The 19,140-nt window shown below is 51.9% G+C and overlaps 2 protein-coding genes across 32 annotated transcripts in view; both read right to left on the bottom strand.

The window, feature by feature from the left end:
• Positions 1 to 94: 94 nt before the first annotated feature.
• Positions 95 to 9,384, bottom strand: PSMD8 (proteasome 26S subunit, non-ATPase 8). The gene is made up of 7 exons (NM_001251986.1): positions 8,973 to 9,384; positions 7,696 to 7,768; positions 7,474 to 7,576; positions 4,524 to 4,689; positions 2,914 to 3,014; positions 1,684 to 1,795; positions 95 to 665 (listed from the first exon to the last, which is right to left on the bottom strand). The coding sequence occupies exons 1-7, from the start codon at positions 9,330 to 9,332 to the stop codon at positions 528 to 530; spliced, it is 1,053 nt and encodes a 350-aa protein (NP_001238915.1). The 5' UTR covers positions 9,333 to 9,384; the 3' UTR covers positions 95 to 527.
• Positions 9,385 to 13,014: 3,630 nt separating this feature from the next.
• Positions 13,015 to 19,140, bottom strand: part of CATSPERG (cation channel sperm associated auxiliary subunit gamma) — a 35,597-nt gene continuing 29,471 nt past the window's right edge. For 26 of the 31 annotated variants that reach the window (XM_024351296.3, XM_063801633.1, XM_063801635.1 and 23 more), the window contains 9 exons: positions 19,002 to 19,082; positions 18,856 to 18,912; positions 16,660 to 16,816; positions 16,400 to 16,463; positions 16,196 to 16,291; positions 15,834 to 15,923; positions 13,893 to 13,985; positions 13,699 to 13,798; positions 13,015 to 13,431 (listed from right to left, as the gene is read on the bottom strand). In XM_024351296.3, the coding sequence (XP_024207064.1) occupies positions 13,165 to 13,431; positions 13,699 to 13,798; positions 13,893 to 13,985; positions 15,834 to 15,923; positions 16,196 to 16,291; positions 16,400 to 16,463; positions 16,660 to 16,816; positions 18,856 to 18,912; positions 19,002 to 19,082 (1,005 nt within the window). In that variant the 3' untranslated portion in view covers positions 13,015 to 13,164. Of the gene's footprint in view, positions 13,432 to 13,698; positions 13,799 to 13,883; positions 13,986 to 15,833; positions 15,924 to 16,195; positions 16,292 to 16,399; positions 16,464 to 16,659; positions 16,817 to 18,855; positions 18,913 to 19,001; positions 19,083 to 19,140 lie in introns of all 31 variants that reach the window. The other 5 variants (XR_010153870.1, XR_010153868.1, XR_010153869.1 and 2 more) reach the window with 3 other exon arrangements.

Here is a 19,140-nt window from a genome sequence, read left to right as displayed (position 1 = left end):
GAGGGTGGGACCCACAAGCCCACACCAGGGCCCACACCTTTTGTTCCACAAAGGGCCCAAACTGGCAGCCTACAGATGGGTTCCATTTCACATGTCATTTGAAAAATTGTTTAATTCAATGCCAACATTTATTCTTTTTAGTAGGACACTTCACCCCCTTTGTTGAAAAAATCTGGTACCCTGGTCCAGCATTCCTATGTGTCCACAGCTGGCTAGAACAGTCCCCCTACCTGGGGCCATGCCCTCCTGCACGCCACAGTGCTGCTGGGGCCCCACAGTGGGCGTCCGTGTTTGAGACCCTGAGCAATGCCCACCAGACAGAGGCTGACCCAGTTGGAGGCTATCTCCAACTCCTGAATGCCCCAAAACCTCCAAGTTCTTCAGATATAAGAACTTGTCTCTCTGCCGTCCCAACTGGGGAGACAAGGGCCTGGAAGAGGGAATGTCAGTCCACCTTTATTGGGCGAAACCCTGCAGTGTAACTGTTTTAAATAACTCGTGCCCTGCCCCACCCAGTGCCCGGGGGCTCAGACGATCATCTCCAGCTGCCGGGCATACTCGATGACCTGTTTGGCCAGTTCTGTGGAGGGAATGGTGGTGTCTTCCGGCTTCTGCTGCTGGCTGGCAAAACTGTAGTAGTTGTTGGGGCCCAGGACCCACCCTCGCTGCAGGAAAGGAGGGATTAGAGACGGGTAGAGTGATCACAAAGGCTCCATCCCCACCCTATGGGGCCAGCACTTGCCCACGTGTCCTATGCTCTCTTTTCTCACCAACCGTACTCTGCCCCAATGACCCTTGACAAGTAACTTCACCTCTCTGTGCCTCAGTTTCTCTGTGTTGAGACTGGGACCCTAATTACACACCTCTCTGGGTCAACTGTGAGGATTTGGTGAATCAACATCTTTAAAGCACAGAGGATAGTGTTTGGCCTGAGTGACAGATCAGTTACCAGCTGTCACCATCACTAAAATTCAATTTCACCTTCTTTTTTTTTTTTCCCCCAGACAGAGTCTCGCTCTGTCACCCAGGCCGGAGTGCAATGGCGTGATCTCGGCTCACTGCAACCTCTGCCTCCTGGGTTCAAGCAATTCTCCTGCCTCAGCCTCCCGAGTAGCTGAGATTACAGGCACCCGCCACCACATCCGGCTAATTTTTTTTGTATTTTTTAGTAGAGATGAGGTTTCACCATGTTGACCAGGCTGGTCTCGAACTCCTGACCTCAGGCGATCCTCCCACCTCAGCCTCCCAGAGTGAGCCTAGGTGGGAGGATCCACCTTGGTGCGCGGGAGCCACTGCACCCAGCCCAATTTCACCTTCCATAGCCTGGTCCCAGCCCTCCTCCTGCAACACCAAGTGTTGCTCGTGCTCAAACGCCTGAGACCAAATGAAGCAAAGTCTTGCAGAAAAAGCTGCCACCTCTAAGAAATTTTGATAAAGACAGCAGCCAACATGTGTGCAGCGCCCACCTCCAGCTGGTGCCAGGTACTAAGCTCATCCCATGTATCTAGCCCCATTCTGTGGATAGAGAAACTGATGTCAGAGAGCTTTGGCAGCTTGCCTAGAGTCACACAGTTGAACTTAAACCTGGGCAGTCTTGTTCCAGTGTCCCTCTAAGCCACCCCACACTGTTGTTAGTGACTTCACCCCTTGGTCCCACGGCCCCTTGCCCTGTACCCCAGCCACCTTCTTGGCGTAGTCTGTCATCTTTTTGGGTGTGTTGAAGAAGAGGATCCGGGTGGCCTCAGTGAAAAGGATTTTCTCGTAAGCCTTCTCGATGCACCCAGCGATCTCATCCCTGGGGGAAGATGAGAAGCTCCTCATTACTGAGCATCGACAACCTCCCAGGACCTGTCCCCCGAGACCTGACATGTGTCAGCTCTGACCCTGGAGTCCAGCACTGATGGCAGGAATATGTGAGGGGCCCTGTTTTATTCATCAAGGCTCAGAAGGGGAGAAACTTGACCAGACTCGCAAAGCAAGCAAGGGCCATGGGAGATCCCCACTGAAATCTCTGACTCCTGGGCCCACACTCTGAATCCCACTCCCCAGCCACAGGATTTTAGGTCTGAAACCCAGCTTGGGACTCACATGAGGGCATCTCTTCTCATAACACCCATCACCAGGGTGCTGCACCCCACTTCATAGATCCTGAGGGGGTTCCTTGTACCCATCAAGAGGCACCATGAACAACACCGAAGTAGAAATAGAGCAAGGCATTAAGTCACTGTAGTGAGGGAGGGGGTAAGCTCTGGGGAAAAGCCAGTGATGGGGAGGAGTGCCTCCAATATCGCTTAGGCCATGCGGTGGGTAGTGGGTACTGGCTACCACTCCCCACTCGAATGCCTCTGGGCTTGTCTTTGCACCTAAGGCATGGAAACTCATTCTGATTTGGTGCTCTGCCCGAGTGCATCAGCTCAGCCACCACTTCGACACCCTTTTACTCCTCAAGGGATTTGTATGTCACATCCATCTGCCCGTGGGATGTCACTTGTGCATACGGCAACCCAAGGGGCTGCTGGGATTTGGTCAACCCATTCTAGAGAAGGAGAAACTGAGGGTTCCACAGTTTTGGTGGCCGGAGGTGAAGTCTCATGACTCACTGGATGGGTATCTAGGACGGAAGATGGGCTAAGACAGGCCGCACAATCCCTGCCTGCTGAACCAATTCCATGCTCAGGTTTGACACACGTGGCCACAAATGTCAACAGCCAAGGGTGGTGAGATGAGAGCCGTTATCCACAATCCCATGACCAGGCCCAATTCACTGAAAAGGAGAGCTGAGGTGCTAGGAGGATAAGAAACACACCTAGCCTACCCAGACAACCAATGGCTGGAATGAGATTCAGACTCGGAGCTGTCCGACTCAAGCCCAAGTTCTTTCCAAACTCCACAGGGCCTGGCCCCACTACGCACCTGATAGTGTCGAGCAGGATGTCAATGAAGAAGGTGTAGCTCTCGGCGGGGATGTTACCCTTGGCCAGGAACACTTTGTTGTAGCTGCCCTCCATCAGGTACTGCAGAAGCCGGGAAGGGGGAAGAAGAGAGAATGAAGAGGAGGCTGCAAAGGGGCCTACCTGTGTGGGCCTCATCACACTCCTAGTGCCCCTGTAATCCCTTTGCCACACAGCCACACCGCTGCCCTGGGTACCCCCTCTTCCAGAAAGCCCTTGCTGGTTTATGCGCACACACGCACACACGCACACACACACACACACACACTCTCTCTCTCTCTCTCACCCCCTCTTCCTCCCTCCCTCCCTCCCTCCCCCCAAGCCTGCTCTGGGCTGGCATCTCATTATCTCATCTACTGTCCAATTATCCATCTATTTTCCAGGAGGGAGACAGTGCTGGCTCCACCACAGGCTCATCCCTGTACACCTCTGCCCGAACTGTGCTGCCTGCCCTAACTGCCCTCTCTCCCATCCTCTCCCCACTGACCAAATCCTCCCATAAGATGTCAGCTCCAGGAACAACTTCCTAACCTTAGGTCCTAAGGCTTTGCCCTGGCCCTGCTCACTTTGTTCCAAAAACACTGTCTTCTTGGCTGTCCTTCGAACACAGCAGACACAGTACTGCCTCAGGACACTTGGACTGGCTGGTTCCTCTGCCCGGCTGTCCACAGGGTTCAGTCCCTTACCCTTTTCTTTTCTTTTTTGAGCCTGTTGCCCAGGCTGGAGTGCAATGGCACAATCTTGGCTCACTGCAACCTCCACCTCCTGGGTTCAAGTGATTCTCCTGCCTCAGCCTCCCGAGTAGCTGGGATTACAGGCACCCACCACCCGCCTGGCTAGTTTTTGTATTTTTATAGAGACGGGGTTTCACCATGTTGGCCAGGCTGGTTTCGAACTCCTGAACTCAGGTGATCCACCCGCCTCGGCCTCCCAATGTGCTGGGATTACAGGCGTGAGCCACTGTGCACGGCCACCCTTTTCTTTAAAAAATATGTTTTTATTCATTTATTTTCTAAATAGAGACAGAATCTCACTGTCACCCAGGCTAGAATACAGTGGTGTGATCATAGCACACTGTAGCCTTGAACTCCTGGGCTCAAGCAGTCCTCCTGCCTCAGCCTCCCAAAGTGCTGAGATTACAGGCATAAGCCAGTTCCTCACCCTTTTCAAGTCTTTCTCCAATTTCACCTTTTAGGTGAGGCCTTCTGACTCCCCGAGATAAATATCACCCATCCCTGCCTCTCCACCCTCCTTCCTGCTTTTTCTCCACAGCACTCAGCATCTGACAGACTGCGCAGGCCACTCACTCTTCGGGCTTACTATCTGCTTCCACACCCCAGTGTCATCACCACAAGATCATGAATTTCACCTGCTTGGCTCACTGCACAGTCTGACAACCTACCACAGTGCCAGGCACACAGCTGGGACTCAGTATTTGTTGGACAAACAAGAGGATGGGTCCGTGGGTGGAAAGATGGGTGAACCCTGGCCACTCCTTCAGGAAAGCCCTCCTAAGACCACCCCTGCACCACCCACTTTGGCCAGGTCCTCCCCTGCCCCTTGCCATCTCACTTGCTCCAGGGACACGGGGTGCTTGATGTAGACATTGGTCTGGATGTCCTTGGCAGGCAGCCGCTCCAACTCCGTGTGGAACTCAGCCACCCGGTTCTGGGACAGCAGGAAGAGGAGGTTGAGGCCCAAGAGCTGGTGCATATAGGCTGACTCGGGGAGCTGCTCCCTGTGGACGTGGGATGGGGAAGCAGGTTAAGGAGGATTTAAGGGCCTAACGAGCCCTCTACCCCAGGCTCCAGGAATCCTCACAATTGCCCCATGCATCTTCCTGAAGAGGTATCAGGTCCTGGGTTTTCATATGAGGAAACTGTGTCCCAAAGATGCATGAATAAGTCATTTACAAGAGTCATATTGAGTCATACAAGAGCGAGTGACCTCACTTCAGTGAAATGACAACCTCGGTTTCCCAAAGTGTAAACTGGGTATCACCATAGTATCCTTTTATTTATTTTTTGAGAAGGAGTCTCTCTCTGTTGCCCAGGCTGGAGTGCAATGGTGCGTTCTTGGCTCACTGCAACCTCCGCTTGCCGGGTTCAAGCGATTCTCCTGATTTAGCCTCCCAAGTAGCTGGGACTACAGGCACACGCCACCATGCCCAGCTAATTTTTTGTACTTTTAGTAGAGACGGGGTTTCACTATGCTGGCCAGGCTGGTCTCGAACTCCTGATCTCGTGATCCACCCACCTCGGCCTCCCAAAGTGCTTGGATTACAGGTATGAGCCACTGCGCCCGGCCCTTTTTTTTTTTTTTTTTTTCAATTCCGAGACAAGGTCTTGCTCTGTCACCCAGGCTCACTGCAGCCTCAACTTCCCACGCTCAAGCCATCCTCCCATCTCAGACTCCAAAGTAGCTGGGACTACAAGTGCACACCACCATGCCCAGCTAATTTTTTTTTTTTTTTTTTTTGAGACGGAGTCTTGCTCTGTCGCCCACTGGAGTGCAGTGGCCCGATCTTGGCTCACTGCAGGCTCTGCCTCCTGGGTTCATGCCATTCTCCTGCCTCAGCCTCCCGAGTAGCTGGGACTACAGGCGCCCACCACCACACCTGGCTAATTTTTGTAATTTTCTTTTAGAGACAGGGTTTCACTGTGTTAGCCAGGATGGTCTCAACCTCCTAAGCTCATGATCCGCCCACCTTGGCCTCCCAAAGTGCTGGGATTACAGGTGTAAGCCACCATGCCCAGCCTGCCCAGCTAATTTTTCAATATTTTTTGTACAGACAGGATTTCGCCATGTTGGCCAGGCAGGTCTGGAAATCCTGGGCTCAAGTGATCCTCCTGTCTCAGCCTCCCAAAGTGCTGGGATTTCAGGCATGTGCCATCATGCCCGGCCTCACAGTATCCATTTCGTAGAGATGGGTTGAATGAACAAAGGTTAAGTGAATTAAATGATTCAACCCAGGTAAGGTGATTAGAACAATACCTGGCCCAAATAAACACAAAGTGTTAGCTATAACTATATTAAGAGTTACTGGCCAGGCGTGGTGGCTCACGCCTATAATCCAAGCACTTTGGGAGGCCGAGGCGGGTGCATCACCTGAGGTCAGGAGTTCAAGACCAGCCTGGCCAACCTGGCAAAACCCCATCTCTACTAAAAATACAAAAATTAGCTGGGTGTGGTCGTGGGCACCTGTAATACCAGCTACTCAGGAGGCTGAGGGAGGCTGAGGCAGGAGAATCACTTGAACCTGGGAGGCGGAGGTTGCAGTGCGCCGAGATCCAGCCGTTGCACTCTAGCCTGGGTGGACTCTAGCAGGGCATGGTGGCGCATGCCTGTAATCCCAGCTACTTGGGAGACTGAGGCAGGAGAATCGCTTGAACCCGGGAGGCAGAGGTTGTGGTGAGCCGAGATTGCACCATTGCACTCCAGCCTGGGCAACAAGAGTGAAACTCCGTCTCAAAAAAAAAAAAGTTATTGGAGTCAGATGCAATGACTCAACACCTGTAATCCCAACACTCTGGGAGCCCAAGGCAGGAGGATCACTTGTGGCCAGGAGTTCGAGACCAGCCTGGGCAACAAAGCGAGACCCCCATCTCTACAAAAAATTAAAAGATCCAGGAGTGGTGGTGTGCACCTGTAGCCCTAGCTACTTGAGAGGCTAAGGTAGGAGTACCGCTTGAGCCCAGGAGGTCAAGGCTGTGGTGAGCCATGACTGCACCACTGCACTCCAGCCTGGGCAACACAGCAAGACCCTGTCTCCAAAAATAAATAAATAAAAGAATCACCACTCCCTACTTTAACAGGGAAACTGAGAGAGGTAAAGTCATTTGCCCAAGACCTCATAATCAAGAAGTGGCTGGATGTTTCAAAGCCAGGTTTGTCTGATGTCAAATTCCCAATCATTAATCTGTGCAGGTATCATTGAGTTTTATATTCAACACATATCCAGTGAGTCCCTGTTCTGGGCCTGGCCCTGTGGTAGGCAGTGCTAGGGACATAGCAGTAACCGAGACAGTTCCAAGCTCTGCCTTTAGAAAGCTCACAGTCCAGTGAGAGAAAGGGCTGGGATGAGCAGGCACAGGCAGAGGGGCGTGAGCTGGAACTGCATTGGAAGCCACAGGAAAGAACTTGGTCTTGTGCCTGAGGACCATGAAGAGCCACGGCAGGTTCTGAGCAGGGTATGGACAGTGTCAAATTTTAGTGTCACATGATCCTACTGGCTGCCACAGGGGTTTGAGTCAGAGGGGCAAGGCTGGGGCCAGGACACGTGAAAGGTGATGGCAGCCCCACTGGACAGAGGGGGTGCAATGTGGGAATGGGTAGGGGGAGACTGACTAGTCAAGCCAAGTCTCAGGACCTCCAAGCCAAGCCCTGACCCTGCACCACTGAGGAGAGAACTAAGCCAGGAGGAGTTCCCAGATGAAGGAAGAGGACCCAAGCGGCCAGAGCTCCAGAAATAAAGGAGCTGCCATGCAACCACCCCCCAGTTGGGGGCAGGGCCCATTCTCACTTGTAATCAAAGTAGTAGCATTTGAGCTGGGCCATGTAGCGCTCGAAGGAGGGGATGTCCTTGCGTAGGATGCTCCATTGGGCCCCGATCTCCAGTATGTCACCTGTGGGTGACAGAGTGAGCTCTCAGGAGGTGACTGAGGTCTCTTCCCCAACCACCAGTGCTACCATTCCTGCCATGACCCCCAGATCATCACCCCCAACCAACCCCAGTGACACTCACGGGCCAGAATTAGCTGCTGTTTGGTCAGCTTGGTCCCTGTGGTTGGCAAGAAGTTGAGCTCCAGAAGAACTAGCTGATGGGGAGGGGAGGGAGGGAAGAAAGAAAAGAAGGGAATTCAAATACAGATGACTTACCTGCTCTACGCTTTGGTCTTCCCACTTGGAAAATGGAGCTAACCATCATCCTGACTCATGAGGAATGCTTTCTCATAAAGCACTCAGAACAGGGCCTGAGCACGCAACACATGCCCATTTAAGATTACATCACATTACAATTATTAATAGCCCCACTGGGGAAACAAGGAGGGACACTCAGTGCCTGACCCAGTGGAATCACGCGGCGGTGGGGACAGGAGTACATTCCATTCTTGGCCGATCTTCCCCACAATCTATTGGGGAAGGGGTAGCTGGGCTATCCCCAAAATCTATATCTGGGAGGGGGAGGTCCAAATCTCCCCCCACAGTTCAGCCCATACATCTTTCCTTAGCAGGCTCAGCGGCTTGTTCCAAGCCACTGGATTTACACTCCCTCACAACACATGTTTGGTCTGAAGCACTCTGGGCCCCGTATTCTTGTTCTCTACTTGTAAGAATATTTCTTCTAGGTTCAGTCCTGCCTTCACAACTAGGCTGCCCCCTCTCCCAACAGATGTGAGCCTAAGCCCCAGATCTCTCAGATCCTAACCCAGCCTGGTCTTAACCACACACCCTCTACACAGCCCACCTTTTCAGCCTCATTCTTTTATCACTCCGGGCAGTCCTCACTTCCCACTTGGTCTTGCCTGGAATCCACCATCAGGAAAAGCCCGAATCCCAATCCTGCCACTCCGACCAGTTAAGCCTCCACGCACCAAAAATCTAACCCCTCACTCAGTTCTGCCATCACAAGTCTTTCAATCATTCCCCCACCACCCCCGCGTGGGTCCATTCCAGTCATCTCTCACTTAAAAAAAAAAAAATGAAGAGACAGAGTCTCGCTATGTTGCTCAGGCTGATCTTGAACTCCTGGGCTCAAGCGACGCTCCCCCGCCTCGGCCTCCCAAAGCGCTGCGATTACAGGCGTGACCATCAACGCGCCCTGTCCCTCTCTCGCTTCTTGACGCCCTCCGAGCCCCCACTTTGGCTGTTCCAAATCTTTCACCCCATCGGATCCCCCAGCCCGCCTCAGTCTCGCTGGCACCGAGGTGGCTTCCGCGGCCCGGGACTTGGTTGGGTCCAGACACCTCGTAGCGCCCCCCACGCCCGCAACACTCGGTTTCCTGGGCCTGCCGACTTTACCTTGAGTCGACCCAGCTCTTCCCCGCACTTGCTAAGATTGGGGCTTTTACGGTTCCACTCGCCCTTGAGTTGCTCGTACATGCCGGTCGCGGCCTGCAGGACAGCGCCCGAGGTTGCCGCGGGCCCGGAGCTCGAGAAGCCTGCCGCCCCGTTCACCGCCGCGGCCGCCATCTTGCGTGATGCGGCAAGCAGACCGCCTGATTTACGGCAGCGCCGCCTACAAACGCTTGCCCGGCGGAAGTGGGGCCGAGAGGTGGAGCCCAAGGCCCGGGGCGGGGCTACAACCTGCCTCAGCCCGCCCCGGGTAGCCCGCCGTCGCTCTCGAGGTGGCGCCCTCGGAGCCCTGCCCTTAATGAACATGTCAGTTGGAGCTCCGCCTCTGTCGTCACTCAAGATGGTGACCGGAAGTTGGCTTTTGCCCTAACTGAAAATGACAGCTGTCTCAACACCACCCTCCACCCACCTCACGGTTCCAATAATGAACATGGCTGCCCTGGCTTCAGTCTGAGTGCTCGGAACGCTACGTAGCTGTCCTGGAGGTTCCGCCTTCGGGGCAGCGTCTCCAAGCCAAAAGGTAGCGGGTGTCGTGCCATTTGGAGAGCTGTGTTATTCTCATTTTATAGACAGACTGAGAGGCTGGATAACTTTCCAAAGGACTAACAGCTAGGATGTGTACCTGGGACTCCCTCTCCAGTCTTTTTCAATGCATCCTTCCACATTTTTTTCCCAAGCTTATATGAACTAACTAGTTACAAAACTCATCCAGCTCTATGGCTTTAAATGTCATGTGTAAGTGGAGGATTCACAATTTTTTTTTTTTTTTTTTTGAGACGGAGTTTAGCTCTTGTTGTCCAGGCTGGAGTGCAATGGAGCAATCTTGGCTCACTGCATCCTCCGCCTCCTGGGTTCAAGTGATTCTTCTGCCCCAGCCTCCCAAGTAGCTGGGATTACAAGCATGTGCCACCACGCCTGGCTAATTTTCGTATTTTTAGTAGAGACGTAATTTTAGTATTTTTACTAGATGTTGGTCAGGCTGGTCTCCAACTCCTGAACTCAGGCGATTCCCCGGGCCCTGGCCTCCCGAAATGCTGGGATTATAGGCATGAGCCACCTTGCCTGGCCAGTATTCACAACTTCTTATACCAACTTCTTCCTCCATTGATTGATATTACATCTGCACATTCAACATCGCTTTTTCTCTCTTTTTAAAAAAAAATTAAATTTTTTATAGAGACAGAGTCTCATTATACTGCCCAGGCTGGTCTCGAACTCCTGAGCTCAAGCGATCTTCCTGCCTTGACCTCGCAAAGTGTTGGGATTAGAGGTGTGAGCCACTGCGCCTGGACAGCACGTTTTTCTCAAACCCGACTTTCACTCTCCGTCTCCACCATTTAGAATGTCATCTCCATGAAGGCAGGACGATTTCCTTCACTACTGAATTCCCAGTATCTCAGTGCTTGGCAAATATTAGTAGACAGTCAATAAATATTTGTTGGCCAGGCATGGTGGCTCATGCCTGTAATCCCAGCACTTTGGGAAGCCGAGGCAGATAGATCACTTGAGGTCAGGAGTTCGAGACCAACCTGGCCAACATGGCGAAACCCCATCTGTACTGCAAATACCAAAAAAAAAAAAAAAAAAACCAGCTGTGCCTGGTGGCACACACCTGTAATCCCAGATACTCAGGAGCCCGAGGCAGGAGAATCGCTTAAACCCAGGAGGTCAGCTTGTAGTGAGCTGAGATTGTGCCGCTGCACTCCAGCCTGGGTGACAGAGTGAGACTCTGTCTCAGATAAAATAAATAAATAAATGTAAAAATACCAAAAATTTGCCGGGCGTGGTGGTGCGCATCTGTAGTACAGCTACTTGGGAGGCTGAGGCAGGAGAAGCACTTGAACCTGGGAGGCAGAGGTTGCAGTGAACTGAGATCGCCATTGCTCTCCTGCCTGGGTGACAGAGCAAGACTGTGCTCAAAAAAAAAAAAAAAAAAAAAAGAAAGAAAAAGAAAAAGAAAAGAAAGAAATTATATATGTGTTGAATTAATGAGTAAATTAATATGTGAAAGAAGTTGTGGTGTTAAAAAATGTTTTAAACAAAAATGATGGCCGGGTGCGGTGGCTCAAGCCTGTAATCTCAGCACTTTGGGAGGCTGAAGTGGATGGATCACCTGAGGTCAGGAGTTTGAGACCAGCCTAGCCAACATGGTGAAACTCCGTCTCTACTATACAAAAAATTATCTATCCAGGTATGGTGGCGGGTGCCTGCAATCCCAGTTACTCACTCGGGAGGCTGAGGCAGGAGAATCACTTGAACTTGGGAGGCGGAGGTTGCAGTGAGCCAAGATCGCACCATTGCACTCCAGCCTAGGCAACAAGAGCAAAACTCCATCTCAAAAAAAAAAAAAAAAAAGAAAAAGACACAAATAAACAAAATACCACGATGATACGGCCAGGCCAGGTGGCTCATGCCTGTAATCCCAGCACTTTGGGAGGCTGAGGCGGGCAGATCACAAGGTCAGGAGATGGAGACCAGTCTGGCTAACACAGTGAAACCCCATCTCTACTAAAAATACAAAAAATTAGCCGGGCATGGTGGCATGCGTCTGTAGTCCCAGCTACTCGGGAGGCTGAGGCAGGAGAATCGCTTGAACCCAGGAGGCGGAGGTTGCAGTGAGCCGAGATCACACCACTGCACTCCAGCCTGGGTAACAGAGCGAGACTCCATCTCAAAAAAAATAATTAGTTTCAAGTATGAGGGGAAATCCAGTCTCTGTCACTCTATCTTGGCTGGAAGTGCAGATGGTGATATTTAAATAACATGTTGACTTGGCTGATACAGGATTATGATGTGTTCACCTGGACCATGAGGTGACTCGGTAGAATCTTGGTGGTGGAAACAACCTTAGCCAGCAGCCCTTACACACATGAGTGTTGCCAACTCTTGTTATTGTCAAATTTCATCAGGTTTTTGTGCTACCAACCATGCCTAGTCAATGCCAACCCCAATGTATTCCTCCAACCCAACACTCTGGGTGAGCACCAACTAGGTGCAATCTCATACCTTTCCTCATTCGCTCCTTCATTCATTCATCTATTAATGCTGACCAAATGCCTACCATGCAACAGGGTATTTTTTTTACTCATTTATTTCCTCCTGCCTTCATGCCTCCATCTGTCAATTCATTGGTCACTACGCATCCATCCAGATTATGGACTGTATAACTAGCCTCAGATGGTGAGGGGAGTTGTCCTGAGGTCAGAGACTGCACTCTGAGGGGGACAGAGAAGAAAAAACTACAGAGAAATGAAGGCTGAATCCTGTGGACCTTGGGACTTCTGGATCAAACTGTACCTGAAGCCTGTAAATTACCATTTTCATGTAGACCATTTGAGGGAAATATTTGCTACTTGTAACTAAAATAAGAATCCTGACGTCTCCAGGGTCCCCTCCTTAAGACATTAGATAGGTGTTGACATTCAGAATATTTAACACTGAACAATCAGAACAGATGGTCGGCCATAGCAATGGGCCTGGATTGTGGAGGATCCTGCTGGACCACAGGGAGGTCTGGGGTACCCTGGGGAGAGGCTCAGCCAACAGGCACACAGAGAAGCCACTATTTAACAGGTGGCCTAGAAGGTTTTTGATATTTTATTTATTGTTTTGTTTTGTTGAGTCGGAGTCTTGGTCTGTTGCCCAGACTGGAGTGCAGTGGCGCAATCTTGGCTCACGGCAACTTCTGCCTCCCAGGTTCAAGGGATTATCCTGTCTCAGCTTCCCAAGTAGCTGGAATTACAGGTACGCACCACCATGCCCAGCTAATTTTTTGTATTTTTAGTAGAGACAGGGTTACAAGTTTTCACCATGTGGGCCAGGCTGGTCTCAAACTCCTGACCTTAAGTGATCTGCCTCCTTCGAGCTCCCGAAGTGCTGGGATTACAGGCATGAACCACCATGCCCAGCCAGGTTTATGATATTTTAATGTGCAGCTATGCTGGTACAAACCTTCTGAACTCGAGCTTTTAAGAGAGCCCACTGCTGGTCCTGCAAAAAGGCTTTATTTGAGTCGAACAAGAAGTAAACATCAAGCAAAACAGAAAGAGAGGCCTGGGCTGGGTGACAGGTTGCATCTTCAAGATGGGCCTCATAGGAGAGGCGTGACAGTGACTGGGGGCTGGGGCAGGTGGGACACTCAGGTCATCAACTGTCTCTCCACGGCTTCCTTGGGTTCAGCCCTGTCCTCTGTCATCCTGGAGCTGAACATGGAGCCCATCCTGGAATGTCTCAGAGACGGCACGCTCGAGATTCCGGAAATGGAGGCGTAGGTGTAGTAGGATTCTGAGGCAATGAGGTTGTTTATCTTCCACCGGATCATCGTGCAGCCCTTCACCACGAGGGGCCACAGGAGGCAGAAGGCGATGTAGAAGATCACCAGGCCCACAAACACGCTAGCTGACACCTGCAGGGAGCAAAGAATGAGTAAGGAGTTGGCACATGATAAGGTACACAGTCCACAATCTGCATCCACAGTGACAGGGAAATTGACAGATGGAGGCATGACAGCAGGAGGAAATGAATGAGTAGACAGCCTGTGGCATGGCAGGCGTTCAGTCAGCATGGCTAGATGAGTGAATGAAGGAATGAATGAGCGAAGGTATAACAAGCATAGGTATGGAGGCGTGGGCCCCTGCCCACCCAGTAGGGCAGCTCCCGGACAGCCACTCACCATGAGGATGAAAAGGGCCCGCTTGGGACTGAGTGGCAGCCCGTGGATGTGCAGCAGGAAGGTGAGCTGGTAGTTGCAGTAGGTGCTCGTGTCCACTCCTCTGCAGGGGTTGGGAGGGGATCCAGGATTAGAGGAGAAGCCAGGCATTCCATGGGCAGCCCCTGACCCGCACCTGGGCCACTTGCCTGGCTCACCTATTGCTCACCAACACCTTGAAGAAGAATTCAGGGGCAAAGATGCCTTGGGGAACATTGTCATAGCATGGGGCATTCTCCAGACAGAGCCACCTGCGAGCCAAAGATCAGGCAGTTATGCTACCAACCATGCCTAGTCTGTGCCAACTCCCAATTTCTTCCTCCACCCAATGTTCTCGGTGAGGACCAAATGGGTGCAATCTCATGCCTTCCCTCATTCATTCCTTCATTCACTCATTCAATCATGCTGACTGAATGCCTACTGTGCCACAGGTTGTCTACTCATTCATTTCCTCCTGCCTTCACACCTCCATCTGTCAATTCCTCTGTCACTGTGCATCCATCCAGATTACAGGCTGTGTATCTATCATATGCCAAATCCTTATTCATTCTTTGCTGCTTGCATTCCTTTATCCCATAAATATAGCTTGAGCACTTACTAGGTACAAAGTCACATCTTTCATTTATTCCCTTCTTTATTCATTATCCAATAAATGCAGGTTAGGCCAGGCATAGTGGTTCATACCTATAATACCAGCACTTTGGGAGGCCGAGGCAGGTGGATCACTTGAGGTCAGGAGTTCAAGAACAGACTGACCAATATGGTGAAACCCCATCTCTACAAAAAATACAAAAATTAGCGGGGCATGGTGGCATGCACCTGTAATCCCAGCTACACAGGAGGCTGAGTTGGGAGAATTACTTGAACCCAAGAGGCAGAGGTGGCAGTGAGCTGAGATTGTACTACTGCACTCCAGCCTGGGTGACAGAGCAAGACTCTGTCTCAAAAAAATAAATAAAAATAAAAAATAAAAAATAAAGCAGGTTAAATTCTGACTAGGTGCAAGTTGTTCATTCATTCACTGCCTTCATTTGCTCATGGCTTCATTTTTTTCCTTTCATTGAATGAAACTTATTGAGCCCCTATATATGAATTTGTTTCTCCATTGTTTTATTCATTCATTAATACCCCCACTCAGATATCAATAAATGCCTGCCATGAATTGATTTATTCATTTGTTCATTCTTTCATTCAATAAATGCTATGTTAACCAGCCTGGCCAACATGGTGAAACCCCGTCTCTACTAGAAAAAAAAAATACAAAAATTAACCGGGCATGGTGGCGTGTGCCTGTAATCCCAGTACTTTGGGAGGCTGAGGCAGGCGGATCACTTGAGGTCAGGAGTTCAAGATCAGCCTGACCAACGTGGTGAAACCCCATCCCTACTAAAAATACAAAAATTAGCCAGGCATGGTGGCAGGTGCCTGTAATCCCAGCTACTTGGGAGGCTGAGGCAGGAGAATTGCTTGAACCCGGGAGGCAGAGGCTGCAGTGAGCTGAGATTGCGCCACTGCACTCCAGCCTGGTGGGCCACAGAGGGAGCCTGTCTCAAAAAATAAACAGGAGGCTGAGACAGGAGAATCGCTTGAACCCGGAAGGTGGAGGTTGCAGTGAGCTGAGATCTTGCCACTGCATTCCAGCCTGGGCAACAAAGAGCAAAACTCCATCTCAAAAATAAAAATAAAAACAAATTTATGAGTCTATTCAGGACCCAGTTCTGGAGGAGAGACAGACCCCACACCAGACAGTGACTGCCCAGAGCTGTCCACTCTGGGATGGGGACGCACAGGTAGGGGGCTCAGGGCCAGGATGGGAGAGCCCCAGGAGGCCATGGGAGCCATGAAGGGACAATTGTCTCATCTTGAAACAGAAAAGTCCTCCTGGCTGAAGGGGCATCTGCCTAAGGCCTGAAAAGAGTCGGAGGGAGCAGCATTCCAGACAGAGACTTCAGCTGGTGCAAAGTTCAGCCCCATTTAAGTAACACAAAGGCAGTCAGTGTGACTTGGGGATCAAGAGGCCTCCTAGGGGCAGAAAGGATAGGTGGGCCCAATGGACTACCGACAGATGGGGGCCAAGAGGGGCCAGGCTACGCACTCACTCGATGCCTGGGCTCTCGTGGGACATGATGTGAAAGGCTGAGTCTTTGGTGGTCCTTGTGGTCCTCGTGGTCCAGATAAGGCTGTTGGTCCTGTGCAGGCCCAGGTCATCTCAGCCAGGGGTTGGGGGGCGGTGTAGGGGAGGCATGACCTCAGTGGTCAGTGTGGAGGGAGGCCACAGGTGGGTGCAGGGGGCGTGGTGTTAGGGGGCGGGCAGGAGTTTGCCTGTGAGATCCTAAGAGCCCCACTGTGGGCAGGGCCTGAGACGCAGAGGTGGGGGCTTGCGAGGTGGGCTTGGCTTGGAAGTGGGAAAGGCCTCTAGGGGAAGCAAGGTGGATTACACGTGGGGCCCCACGGGGATTACTTGTCCAGGGGGCTGTTGAAGCGGTAGATTTCGTCCTCACTGTAGTCCTTGAGGCTGTCCAGTGTGGGCCCGCCACCCACCACCAGCAGAACGTAGCTACCAGGGACAGAAGTGCACATAGACTGGCCTCCGGGTCTCGAGTCCTGCACCCATCTCCTTCCACTCCCTCCACCTGCCCTAGCTGCAAGCTGGCCATGCCTTTACCTGCCCTGGAAACTGCCGGAGTCTCCTGTCACCAAATCTTGAATCAAGAAGAAGGGGTAGAAAACTATGGGGTTGGAGGGGATTGAGACCAGAAGAAGAAATTAGCTTGGCCCGAGAAGCTGAGCACCGAGACGGGGGAAAGTGAGATGCTGCAGGAAAAAGGGTGGGTAGTCTGCGGGGAGAGGAGTGGGGAGGGAGAGCACAAAGTAGTGGGGGCAAGAGGGCAGTGAACTGTGCAGGGGAAGGGACTGGACACACACTGTCCCGGAAGAGAAAGCAGGGCATCTCCGGGTTCACGTTAACACAGTCAAAGTAGTGTTTGTTCTTCAGGCGGCTGTATTCCAGCGTGTAGGTGATGTCGAAGGCCAGGCGCTTGCCCGGGGGGCAGCCAATGAACACTGGCACCATCAGGTTGCCCTCGGTGGGAGGAAAAAAGGCTCACAGGGGTGGCCAGGGTCTCCTCAGGCCCCTGGAGGGGTAAGGGGCAGGAAGGACAGTCCCCCTCCCACAAACACCACCACCAGCTGCCTGGCTCTCCCTCACCGCCAAGGGCAATATGGTCATTAATATCATTAACACGGCCTGGTGCAGTGGCTCATGCCTGTAATCCCAGAACTTTGGGAGGCCGAGGCGGGCCGATCACTTGAGTCCAGGAGTTCGAGACTAGCCTGGCCAGCACAGCAAAACCCTGTCTCTACTAAAAATACAAAAAATTAGCTGGGTGTGGTGGTGCATGCCTGTAATCCCAGCTACTCGGGAGGCAGAGGCTGGAGAATCGCTTGAACCAGGGAGGTAGAGGCCAAGACTGCACCACTGCACTCCAGCCTGGGTGACAGAGCAGGACTCTGTCTCAAAAAAAAAAAAAAAAAAAAAGACCGAGAGCCTGCCTGTTCTCTCCCCTAAACCTCCAACTCCTTTGCCCCCACCCTGTTTTGTCCAACCTTGTCTCCTCCAGAGTCTCCCTGCTTCCAGTCCCCTCATTGATGTCCCCCCACCCCATGCAGCCAGATGGGCCCTGGGGACACCCGAGTCCCTCCTCTGCTTGGAGCCCTCCCGAGGAGCCAGCTCACATACCATGGCCCATAAGGGCTCCGCTTACTCTGCCCCATCACTGCTCCGAGCTCATCCTGCCACGTTCCCCCTTGCCCACCCTGATGCAGTCACACTTCCTCCTTGTTTATTCAGTCTAGCACATGAAATCTCATGTACTCTAAGGAGGTGGGGGCTGTTACAACCCCTTTTGACTGCCCAAGGTCATTCTAAGCCAGGAGGGAGGAACACCAGGATCTGCATGCCAGGGAGTGGGTAGGGAAATGGGTGAGAACAAGAACTCTGGGGCACGCCCCTCCTCTACCACTTATTAGCTCCGTGGGTTACTCTGCACCTCTCTGAGCCTCAGTGTCTGCCTCGGGCAAAGGCGATATCACACGTATAAGCAAGTGAAGCACCAAGCACCCAAAGAACTGAATGAGGAATGTGTGAGTGGGCAGAAGAAGAGAGAGATGTGAAAGCAGGGCCAGGCCAGCCCTTATGCCACCTTTGTGCCAATTGCAAAAAGTGGCCCTAGGTCGGGCACGGTGGCTCACACCTGTAATCCCAGCACTTTGGGAGGCCGAGGCCGGCAGATCACCTGAGGTTAGGAGTTCGAGACCAGCCTGGCCAACATGGTGAAACTCCGTCTCTATTTAAAATATAAAAAATTAGCTAGGCATGGTGGTATGCACCTGTAATCCCAGCTACTTGGGAGGCTGAGGCAGGAGAATCGCTTGAACCCGGGAGGTGGAGGTTGCAGTGAGCCGAGATTGCACCATTGCACTCCAGCCCGGGGGACAAGAGTGAGACTTCGTTAAAAAAAAAAAACAAAACAACAACAACAAAAAAACGGCCCTGTTGCTCACTCTATTCTCCCTCTGAAGAAAAGTTATCAGAGGGAACATGCCAGTTTGTGTGCAACCTGCACAACTGGGAAGGTGGCCCTTTCTGAAAACGTGAATGAATGAAAGGCGTTAGGCCGGGCATGGTGGCTCACACCTGGAATCCCAGCACTTTGGGAGGCTGAGGCGGGTGGATCATTTGAGTTTAGGAGTTTGTGACCATCCTGGCCAACATGGAAAAACTCTGTCTCCACTAAAAATACAAAAAATTAGCCAGCCATGGTGGCGGGCGCCTATAATCCCAGCTACTTGGGAGGCTGAGGCAGGAGAATCACTTGAGCCAAGGAGGCAAAGTGAGCCAAGACCCGCCGCCGCACTCCAGCCTGGGCAACAAGAGTGAAACTCCGTCTTAAAGAAAAAAGAATGAAAGGTGGGTGGTAGCGGGTGGGTGGATGAATGTTGAGAAAGAATGAGAAGAAAGGAAATTATGAATGCATTAGTGGGATTCTCAGGGGGATTAGCCCTGTTGAGACCCGACCCCAACCTTCCCCTCCCAGGGCCCAGTATCCCAAGCTCCAATACTTGCATATGGGGCCCCAGGTGTGTTTCCTGGAAGCAGAGCCCGGATGAACCCACCACCTGTGGGTAGGAGCAGGTGAAGATGGTGATCCCCGCCGGCCCAGGCTTTCCCACCATCCTGCACCCTCCCCTCCAGGCTTGGACCTCACATTGACCGTCATGGAAGTCTTCATAAGGTGATGTCCACTAATGCCTTGGTCATAGCAAAGCTTTTTATCCTTGAGCGTAATCTGGGGTTGAAGGAGGGGAGAGGCAGAAATGAAGGGGTGAACAGGTCTCCCCAAAGTC

Source organism: Pan troglodytes, chromosome 20, assembly GCF_028858775.2.
Source record: "Pan troglodytes isolate AG18354 chromosome 20, NHGRI_mPanTro3-v2.0_pri, whole genome shotgun sequence".
Classification (NCBI taxonomy): domain Eukaryota; kingdom Metazoa; phylum Chordata; class Mammalia; order Primates; family Hominidae; genus Pan; species Pan troglodytes.
The sequence above is the reverse complement of the archived record's forward strand: the minus strand, read 5'-3'. Positions and strand labels throughout refer to the sequence as shown.